The sequence below is a fragment of the Carlito syrichta genome, unplaced genomic scaffold (genome assembly GCF_000164805.1).
Source record: "Carlito syrichta isolate Samal-C Ts95f unplaced genomic scaffold, Tarsius_syrichta-2.0.1 Scaffold316489, whole genome shotgun sequence".
NCBI classification, from domain to species: Eukaryota; Metazoa; Chordata; class Mammalia; order Primates; family Tarsiidae; genus Carlito; species Carlito syrichta.
Genome location: NW_007260585.1, coordinates 65,540 through 76,868, shown reverse-complemented (window position 1 = coordinate 76,868; position 11,329 = coordinate 65,540). Strand labels below are relative to the sequence as shown.

Sequence of the window (11,329 nt, the reverse complement as noted above, 5' to 3'; positions counted from 1 at the left end):
CAGGCAATCCACTCACCTCGGCCTCCCAAAGTGCTGGGATTACAGGCTGAGCCACCGAACCCAGCCAATGTACACACATTTTAAGAGGTGTTACCTGTGTCTCGCTTTTAGAAGTTGAATTAAATTGCGGTAGCCATGTGGAGTGTGACTTTAGCTCAGCCATGCTTCCATTTTCTCTGACTGTCTTGCCTGTCTCACAGTGACGCTCGTATTCATCCGATGAACGCCAGCCGTCTTTTGAGCGAACATCATACTCAAAATGTGCATACATTTTTTTTTGGCACCTCCTGTATGTGACATTCATGGCCTGAAAGACCAAGAAGCATGACTGGCTTTTTTTTCCCCCGCTCGGAGGACATCTGCAGTTTATTAATCCCACAAGTAAAGCTGGAAAGTTCGAGAACCTTGAGTTCCTTTCACTATAAACTTCCTTTTGAGACCCTGCTCTGTCTGCTTCAGCAGCAGGAGGACTTCTGGTGAGACTCTTATTTTTCCACATGCAGAGCCAAGTTCCCCATCGTGGTCACCCTGCAATGTTTCAGCATATTTATAGCCTTAGTAATATGAAAGAAAAAGGGTTTTTGGTCTCCTCCTTTAAAGGAAATTGGCCTCTGCTCAGACCCAACTGTTCTTCGCCCCAGCCTAGAGGCCAAGTCATTCGCAGTGTGTCACAGCGGCGTTCTGTATCCAGGCAACGTCACAGAAAACAGGCCAGGCCAGACCAGGCGTGTCCTGGGAGTCACTAGCAAACCCAGATCTACCCACAGGGCACGTTGTCTGCGACTCACAGTGGAAACTCCTAGAAGTTGTAACTGCGTTTTTCCTCAGCTCAGCCTATTGTAAAAATATCTTTGGGATTAAAGTCTTTGCAGGCTGTCGTCTAAACACACTGTCTTTACTTCAGGAAAAACAAAGCATTCGAGCTTTCTTTCCTCTGTCTCCCTTACAAAAGCGTCTGAATTTTATGAGAAAGCAAATCTTAGAAAAGGAGACTAAAGGCTCCTAAAAGAAGGAATTGAGGTGAGACTTTATAGTTGATTTCTTTTGTTTTACTCCATGCCTGGTCAGTGATCCTTTACCACCCTTTTGTGGGGAAGGGAAACTAGCACATATTGGTTGGGTCGGAATGGAGGTGGTGAAGCCATTCAAGGCTGTGGAAGATCAGCGGACAGGCTTTGTGTTTTAGGCAAGACTGTTCCTCCAGTTAGCCACAAGCCTCACTCTTCCCTATTGTGTCACATATCACTCATTGCATTTCACATTTCTGTTATTGGTCTAACCTTTCTCCTTGATACTCTGTGAATTTAAGTTTGATACATGACATTATAGGTCAATGCCCTTGAAGACAGAAACCCTACCTAGCATTCTGGATTGTCTAACATGGATATGTTCCTAAATTAGAGAGCAAGGACTTTAAGAGAGTGGAAAAGAATATTGAACACAGGAAAGTCTCCTAAGTAGACATATATAGAAAACATCAGGCCAAGCACGGTGGCTCACGTTTATAATCCTCTGGCTGAGGCCAGAGGATTGCCTGAACCCAGGGGTTCAAGACCAGCCTGGGCAACTTGGCGAGACCTCGTCTCGACAATAAATTAAAAAATTAGCCAGGTGTGGTGATGCGTGCCTGTAGTTCCAGCTACTTGGAAGGCTGAGGTGGAAGGATTGCCTGAGCCCAGCAGGTGGAGGCTGCAGTAGCCATGAAACGTGCCATTGTACTCCAGCTTGGACGACAGAGTGAGACCAAAAAAAAAAGAAAAAGAAAAAGCATATACAAGCTTGGTAGTCAACTTTAGGAGTTGAAAGTTTGAGAAATTTTTTCCTCAAGCCATTTGTTTGCAAATAATGAGGAGTTAAATGATTAGCAGTTTCTCAAAGAAAGTTGGGACACATCACAGGTGGGCAGAGGGGGCGTGGCACAAGTCTGTAATCCCAGTGCTTTGGGAGGCTGAGGTAAGAGGATGGCTTGTGCCTGCGAGTTTGAGACCAGCCTGGGCAACATAGCGAGACCCTGTCTCTACAAAAAAAATAAAAAAATTATTCAGGCATGGTGGTGCACACCTATAGTCCCAGCTACCCGGGAGGTTGAGGTGGAAGGATTGCCTGAGCCTACCAGGTCGAAGCTGTGGTGGCCGTGAGCATGCCACTGCCCTCTAGCCTGGGCGTCAAAGTGAGACCCCAACTCAAAAAAAAAAAATGGAAGTTGGGACCCAGAGTTACAGACAGAATAGGAGTTATTCTCAACCAGGGGCGATGCAGAGATTTTTTTTTTTAATTGCCCCTGGGGATTGTTACTGGCATCTAGTGGGCAGAGGCCAGGGATGCTGTCCGCAGCCCCCCACAGCAAAAAAATTAATGGGTTCAAAATGTCCATAGTTGTAGGGTTGGGGAATGCTGGTCAAGCCCAGGCCGTCCGCGTTCCTCTTCAGCATTGTTCCAGCATGCTGCGCTGTTTGTTCTCAGATTGATTGGTGATGCAGAGTCAGGTCACTTCGACTTTAGCAAAAGCAGCTCAGTACATGTTCAAGTGCGCGATGTTATTATTTTATCTTAATCTCAGAGTCAGGCTATGAATCATGGGCCTGTGAGGAATGAAATCCAGTTTGTTTCCACGTCGTTCAAGGCCAGCGTCTCATCTAGACATTTAAGACTATCTGGATGACTTTTTTTTTTTGAGTCAAGGTCTCAGTCTGGTGCCCAGGCTGGAGGGCAGTGGCACAATCATGGCTCACTGCAGCCTCCAAATCCTGGGTTCAAGCGATCCTCCCACCTCAGCCTCCCGAGTAGCTAGGACTACGGGCATGTGCCACTATGCATACCTTTTTTAAAAAATTGGAATTGGAATCTCACTCTATCAGCCGGGCTGGAGTGCAGTGGCACGCTCATGGCCACCGCAGCCTTGACTAGCTGGACTCAGGTGCTCCTTTCTCCTCAGTTTTCCAAATAACTGGAACCACAGGCACACGCCACCATACTCAACTATTTTCTTTTTTTATTGTAGAGACGAGGGCTCACCAAATTGCCCAGACGGGTCTCAAACCCCTGGGCTCAGGCAATCCTCTCGTCTCTGCCTCCCAAATAAAAAATATTTTTAGTGTTTGATTTCCTCAAAAGATAATACATTGCTTAAAGAAAAAATATAAAACAATGCTTTGTGGATTTACTAACACGTAGAAGTTAACTGTATGACAATAACAGAAAAAAAAAAAACCCCAGGAGAAAATTCCCACCAATTCTCAATGTTGATTGGAAAACTAAATGTCTGTATTGACCTAAAAGAGATGAAAATTTCCCTCTTACCCCTATGGAGGCAAAAAAAATTTTTTTTTCCGTTGCCAAGTATGGACTCTGCTTGTGATATTAGCAGGGGTGAGAACTCATTCCAGTTCTTGAGTGTCTTGTGTGGTGTTCTGTACAAGAAAGTACACTCTTCCAAGAAATCACGGACACAGGGTTCACATCACGGGGTGAACTGGTGAAACACGGTGCTGTGGCAGTTTCCTGGTCTTGTGCAATATGATATATACATTCACAGAAAGTGAAATCACTTATTAACACTGCCGGGTCACTGGATGTGGATGTGGGTAGCTGGGCTACAGACCAGTCTCTACAAACTAGTCTTATTTCTGAGGACTGAGTGGAAGGAAGAGAATCCAGATACTGTATGTCTGTCACTTCAAAAATGGTGTGCCTGGCTGGATGCAGAGGCTCACGCCTGTAATCCCAGCACTTTGGGAGGCTGAGGTTGAAGGATCGCCTGAGACAGGGAGTTTGAGACCAGCCTGGGCAACATAGCGAGACCCCATCTCTGCAGAGAATTAAGGGGGGAAAAAAATAGCAGGCATGGTGGTGTGTGCCTATATTCCTAGCAACTTGGGAGGCTGAGGCGAGAGGATCATTTGAGCCCAGGAGCTTGAGGTTACAATGAGCCATGATCTTGTCACTGTACTTCTGCCTGGGCAACAGAGTGAGACTCTGACTCAAAAAAAAAAAAAGTGCCCAAATTGCCACATAGGGTTCCTGAATCACCTCTGTGAAGTCACTTTCACATCCTGATTTTTAGATGAACTGCATTATATTTTTCTTTTCCTTTTTTTTTTTTTTTTTTTTTGAGTCGGAGTCTCACTCTGTCGCCCAGACTGGAGTGCAGTGGCCGCTCCCGGCCACCGCAGGCTCGACCTGCTGGGCTCCGGCGATCCTTCCGCCTCAGCCTTCTGAGTAGCCGAATTACAGGTGTGTGCTACCACACCTGGCTAGTTTTTGATTTATTGTAGAGACAAGGTCTTGCCAAGTTGCCCGGGTGGGTCTCGAACCTGCGGGCTCAGGCAAGCCACTCACCTCGACCTCCCAGTGCTGGGATTACAGGCTGAGCCACTGAGCCTGGCATGTATTGTATTTTTAAATGAAATAAATTATTTCCCCACAAGGTGAATTTTCTTGTTATCTTTACTCCAAAGCCCAGAATTACATAAAGACATTCAACTATAGTTTCCTCATCCTGGATTTTTTCATGTAGGAAATCTCTTCTGTCACTTTAAGAACTCAGTGCTTAACTTTCTATTTTTGCGCTAATGACTTTCTGTGCTCTCATATCAGCTAGGATTAGTATAAGTTGCTACAAATGCAGACAGGTTATAAGTAACATTAAAAATTCTTTTTCTCGGCCAAGCACGTTGGCTCAAGCCTGTAATCCCAGCACTTTGGGAGGCTGAGGTGAGAGGATTGTCTAAGCTCAGGGGTTCAAGACTAGTCTGGGCAACTTGGCGAGACCTCGTGTCTACAATAAATCAAAAAATAAGTCAGGCGTGGTAGCGCGCGCCTGTAGTTCCAGCTACTTGGAAGGCTGAGGCGGAAGGATCGCCGGAGCCCAGCAGGTCGAGGCCGTGGTGGCCGTGAGCGTGCCACTGCACTCCAGCCTGGGCGACAGAGTGAGACTGACTCAAAAAAAATTCTTGGTTTCTCACTCTGTCGCTCAGGCTGGAGTGCGGTGGTACAGTTAGCCCATTGCATCCTCAACCTCCTGGGCTCAGGCGATCCCTCAGCCTCAACCTCCCAAGTAGCTGGGACACCAGGCACATGCCACCACACCCAGCTAATTTTTTCTTTTTTCTTTTGTAAAGACAAGGCCTTGCTCTGCTGCCTAGGCTGATCTCCACCTCCTGGGCTCAAGCGATCCTCCCACCTCGACGTCCCAAAGTGCTGGGATTGCAGGCGTGAGCCACTATACCCCTAGAAGGTCTACTTTGGGGGAATGTTTTTACAGTGAGCAAAGATTTGTAGATTCTTTTGTATTTCTATTACAGAGAAATCGCGTCCTCTCTTACTGAATTTTGTCTGAATTTTCTCTCTTCCTGGGTCCTTGGGGGACTGTATACAGTTTTGACTCTTCCCTACTCTGTCTTATCCATGTTGAAATTTCACAGACGCTGCAGTTAAGACTATGCAATGAATACTTGTTATGGAGAAGTGATGGTAGAGACGTTTACTGTGGACGTGTTTACGGCCAAGATATCCTGCGGGGTTGAGAAGAGAACAGCCCTCGTGATGATCTCATGATGGAGTGACTTTATTTTTTTTTTATCAATATTTTTTATTATGATGTTGTGGGGTACAGTTAGGGTTAGGTATACAATTACGTTTCATTCAGGCGCCCTGTTGATAAGAGGTGTTTCCCCGTCCCCAGACAGATATTTGCTCCTGTTAATCCCATCTCCCTCCCCTGCCCATAGTTTCCCAGTACCGTCAGTCATTTTCTTATAGGATTACATTGCATGTTCAAGGTCCATTATATGAGTGAGAACATGTGATACTCGGATCTTTGTTTCTGTGAGAGGTCACTAAATCAAAACCACACTGAAATACCACCTAACCCCAGTCAGAATGGCAATGATCAACAACTCAAAAAATAACAGCTGCTGGAGAGGGTGTGGCGAAAAGGGAACCCTTCTACACTGTTGGTGGGAGTGTAAACTAGTGCAACCTCTGTGGAAAGCAGTGTGGTGATTCCTAAAGGCTCTAAAAATCGACCTTCCATATGACCCCGCAATCCCCCGACTGGGAATATACCCTGAAGACCTCAAATCACTCTGTAAAAAAGATCCCTGCACACGTATGTTTATCGCAGCGTTGTTCACAACAGCAAGAACCTGGAAGCAACCATGCTGCCCATCAAAAGAGGACTGGATTAAAAAAATGTGGTACATATACACGATGGAATACTACACAGCCATAAAAAAGAACAAAATCATGAATTTCACAGCAACCTGGATGGAACTAGAGTCTATAATACTGGAGTGACTTTATGATGGGACAGTGGATGCCTTTGATGATAACAGATGCGTGAGCAGGGAACTGGGGAGTCCTGAGCCTGTGGGTGTACGCCGCCTGCTTAGGCTTCTTTCTTGTTCCCCCGCAGGTTAATTGGCACGGCGACTGTGGCCCTCAAGGACCTGATCGGCGACCAGAGCAGATCGCTGCCCTACAAACTTATCTCCCTGCTGAACGAGAGGGGGCAAGACACTGGGGTGAGGGTCTTCCCTTTGCTCGATGGCGCTGCCGTGAGATGACTAAGTGAAGGTTCATGGAGGAAAAAACATAAATTGATTATTACACGACAAGCAGAAATCTAGCTTTGAGATAAACGGTTCCATCTGTGTATGATAAGAGCCTTGTTTTATACTTTCAATCACAGACTAGCAAATTAGATAGATTTTCTTTTTTTTTCTTTTGAGTTGGAGTCTCACTCCATTGCCCAGGCTGGAGTGCAGTGTTGACCTGCTGGGCTCTGGCGATCCTTCCGCCTTAGTCCTCCAAGTAGCAGAAACTACAGACCCACGCTGCCATGCCCGGCTAATTTTTTTGATTTATTGTAGAGACGAGGTCTTGCCAAGGTGCCCGGGCTGGTCTCAGACCCACGGGTTCAAGCAATCCATTCGCCTGGGCTTCCCAAAATGCTGGGATTATAGGTGTGAGCCACTGCACCCGGCCAGATTGATTTGATTTTCTATGGCAGAATTCTTTCTTTTTGAGTTGGGTTCTCTTGCCAGGGCTGAAGTACAGTGGTGTGATCCTAGCTTACAGGCCAGCTCTTGACTTCTGGGCTCAGGCAACCCTTCTGCCTCAGCTGGGACTGCAGGTGCATGCCATTACACCCAGCTAATTTTTTGATTTGTTTTGTAGAGATGAGGTCTCGCTATGTTGTCCAGGTTGGTCTCGAACTCCTGGATGCAAGCAATCTTCCTGCCTCAACCTCCCAAAGTGCTGGGATTACAAGCGTGAGCCACTGCACTTGGCCAAAAATTATTTTTTACAGAGGGGTGTGAAAATAAACCTCAGTAATTAATCAAATAAGTCCGTGAGCAAAAAATGAATCATTTAAAATGCGCCTCTGTGGTTGTAATTCCGTGATCAAAGGCTGCCTCCAGCCTGGGTTGGAAGCTCACTACAAGCTCACAGTTGCTTGGCCCAACTTTACACCATTTTGTGAGGTGGCCCCTTGGCAATCACACCCTTGGCAGCCTGTGCCTGGTACAGACCCGCCCTTGGCACAATGTAGGAGGACAGGAAGAGTCAAGCACGTGCCACCCCTCCCCCCTCTAACCTTGCTTCCTAGTCCCTGGTTCATCCCTTTCAAAGCTTTTCTTTTATTGAGTCAAGAGTCTCACTCTGTCGCCCAGGCTGGAGAGCAGTGACACGATCATGACTCACAGCTTTGACCTCCTGGGCTCCGGCGATCCTTTCGCCTCAGCCTCCCTAGTAGCCGGAACTACACGAGCAGGCCACTCTACCCAGCTAATTTTTTTACTTTTTTTGTAGAGATGACGTCACACTAGGTTGCCCAGGCTGGTTTTGAACCCCTGGGCTCAAGCAGTCCTCCCTCCTTGGCCTGCCAAAGTGCTGGGATTACAAGCATGAGCACTGCGCCCAGTCTTTCCAGGACTTTGGCTCCTACTGAATCGGCCCATATCAAGCCCATAAGATGCTGATGCCCTGGACTGATTCTTTTTTTTTTGAGTTGGAGTCACTCTGTCACCCAGACTGGAGTGCAGTGGCTGCTCCCGGCCGCCACAGCCTCGACCTGCTGGGCTCTGGCGATCCTTCCGCCTCAGCCTTCTAAGTAGCTGGAGCTAAAGGCGCACGCTACCATGCCCGGCTAATTTTTTTATTTATTGTAGAGATGAGGTCTCACCAAGTTGCCCGGGCGGGTCTCGAACCTGCAGGCACAGGCAATCCACTCACCTCAGCCTCCCAAAGTGCTGGGATTACAGACTGAGCCACTGAGCCCGGCCTGGACTGATTCTTTCTGTTGTGAATTCTCTCTGCCCAGGCCACCATTGATTTGGTGATCGGCTATGACCCACCTTCGGCGCCGCATCCAAATGACCCTGGTGCACCCAGCGTGCCAGGCACAGGAGGTAAGTCGACACTTCTGAAGGCCCTGCCACCCCAGCGGAATCTGCGGAAGACACGCAGGAGAGTGCCTGCCCCTGGGTGGTCACGAGGGCCAGACAGGGGCCCCAGGAGGCAGGTGGAGATGAATTAGGATGTTGCAATTGTTTGTGAAATGCCTTCCAGGCAGAGGGGAAGGGGAGACAAACCTTTACTGAACAGCACAGAAAAAAAAACAACAACAACACTCATAGCTCTGGAAGAATGTTCCAGGCATGGCTTTGCTTCAGGCTTGCAGCCTTCGCCCCCTCCTGGGTCCCTAGACTGTTTGGCTCAAGAAGTGGTCCCTTTGCCTTTCTCCACAGGTCTTCTTTTGGGGGTTGGGGTCTCACTCTGTCGCCCAGACTGGAGTGCAGTGGCCGCTCCTGGCCACCAACCTCGACCTGCTAGGCTCCGGCGATCCTTCCGCCTCAGCCTTTCGAGTAGCTGGAACTACAGGCACGCACTACCACGCCCGGCTGATTTTTTTGATTTATTGTAGAGATGAGGTCTCACCAAGTTGCCCAGGCGGGTCTCGAACCCGCGGGCTCAGGCAGTCCATTCACCTCAGCCTCCCGAGGTGTGGGATTACAGGCTGAGCCACCGAGCCCGGCTGTTCACAGGTCTTCTTACCTCCCAAAGGTGTAGCCACTGGGCTGGGGTCTGAGCATCAGTTTTGTGGTCAGTGTTCTCTCTTGCCTTTGACCCTGACCCCCTCCCACCCCTAAACCCCCTCAGTCCCGAGTGCTTCCTTTCAGCATAATCTACTCCCTCTTCTCCTCAGTCTCAAACAAGGACTGCCAGTCATTCTGGGCTATCAGACGCCACTCTTTTTTTTTTTATGAGTCTGAGTCTCACCCCATCACCCAGGCTGGAGTGCAGTGGCCCGCTCACGGCCACCACAGCCTCGACCTGCTGGGCTCCGGCGATTCTTCCACCTAATCCTTCCACGTAGCTGTGACTCCAGGCATGTGCCACCACGCCTGGCCAATTTTTTTGATTTATTATGGAGTTGAAGTCTCGCCGAGTTGCCCAGACTGGTCTCGAACCCCTGGGCTCAGGCAATCCTCTCGCCTCGGCCTCCAAAGTGCTGGGATTATAGTCTTGAGCCACCATGCCTGGCTCCTTTTGTCCCCATAGCAGTGATGACAAAACACAGAGGAAACTGTCCGCACTCAACAGCACGCCATTAGGGGCGGAGCTGTATGGTCTCACCCTTTCCTTCCTGTCTCCTCTGCCAATGACTGTTGTCACTGGCGTTTGTATCTGCCTGGGAAGGACACTAGGAATTTTCTGGCCTGCAGAAGGCAGTCCTAACTCGTGGGATGTAGTCTTTGTTGTTGTTTTTTGGTGTTTTTTGTTTTGTTTTGTTTTGGCAATCCACTCACCTCAGCCTCCCAAAGCGCAGGATTACAGGCTGAGCCACCGAGCCCGACTGGGATGTAGTCTTTGAATTGGGAGATCAGAGCATCTTTCTTCACACTGACATTTTTTCCCAAGTCAGACCCTGTTTGTTAGTTTCAGAAGCTGCTGTGATTAAAGACCGCATGCTGGGTGACTTAAACAATAGAAATGTGTCCTCTCGCAGCTCTGGAGGCTAGCAGTCTGGAATTGAGGTGTCAGTCGGCGGGGTCCTCTGAGGGAGAACCTGCCCGGATTTTGTCCTTGCTTCTGTGGGTTTTCGGCATTCCTTGGCATTTTTTGGCTCATAGACACATCACTCCAATCTCTGTCTCTGTTGTCACGTGGCATTCTCCCTGGATGGCTTTGTTTTTTTCTCCCTAGGATATAGATTCCGAGACAGGGTTTCTGTTGTTGCATGGCGTTCTCCTGTGTGTCTGCATCCAAGTTTCTCATTTCTTGTAAGGACACACCAATCACTGAAATCATTAAATCAAGGCCCACTGTAGTCCAGTATGAATTCATCTTAACTTGATTGCATCTGCGAAAATCTTATTTCCAAATAAGATCACACTCTGAGGTTCTGGGAGACACGACTTTTGGGGGGATGGTATTCAACCCAGCACAATGGCAGATAAAAGACCATTTCAGGCCGGGTACAGCAGCTCACAGCCGTAATTGCAATTCTTCGGGGTGGGAGAATCACTTGAGCCCAGGAATTTGAGACCAGCCTGGGTAACATATGGAGATCCCATGTCTACAGAAAAGTAAACAAACAAACAAACAAACAAAAAATCAGATGTGGTGGCACGTGCCTATAGTCTCAACTACTCAGGAGGCTGAGGTGGGAAGATCGCTTGAACCCAGGAGTTTGAGGCTGCAGAAAGCTATGATAGCCCCACTGCCCTCTGGCCTGGATAACAGGGTGAGACCTTGTCTCTAAAATTTTTAAAAGGCAGATCCATTATGTTTATTCTATTCCAACAGTCAAAATGGTAAATGGGTCCCTTTGTGTTACCCTTTTAGCCAGGCCTTTAGGAAAAAAATAATAACACTGTGGTTTATTTAAGTAAAAACAGTAAACTCACAGAGGTGAGCACCACACCGTTTGTTAGTTTTTTTGTTTTGTTTTATTTTGTTTTTTTGAGATGGAGTCTTACTTTGTCACCCAGGCTGGAGTGCCGTGGCACACTCACAGCCACTGCAGTCTTGACCTACTGGGCTCCGGCGAGAACCTTCCGCCTCAGCCTTCCAAGTAACTGGAGCTACAGGCGCACACTACCATGCCTGGCTAATTTTTCGATTTATTATCAAGACAAGGTCTCGCCAAGTTGCCCAGGCTGGTCTCGAACCCCTGGGCTCCTGCAATCCTCTCACCTCTTCCTCCCAAAGTGCTGGGATTACAAGCATGAGCCACTGCACCTAGCTGTAGATATGTATGTGTATGTGTATGTATATATGTGTGTGTATATATATATATATATATATTTTTTTTTTTTTT

General features: G+C 47.9%; 1 protein-coding gene across 1 annotated transcript in view; it reads left to right on the top strand.

Moving 5' to 3' along the window:
* Positions 1-11,329, top strand: part of LOC103277142 (myoferlin-like) — a gene marked incomplete at its 3' end in the record, with an annotated part of 99,453 nt that overhangs the window by 23,355 nt on the left and 64,769 nt on the right. The window contains exons 4-5 of the mRNA XM_021707298.1: positions 6,416-6,524; positions 8,327-8,414. Of these exons, the coding sequence (XP_021562973.1) occupies positions 6,416-6,524; positions 8,327-8,414 (197 nt within the window). The remainder of the gene's footprint in view (positions 1-6,415; positions 6,525-8,326; positions 8,415-11,329) is intronic.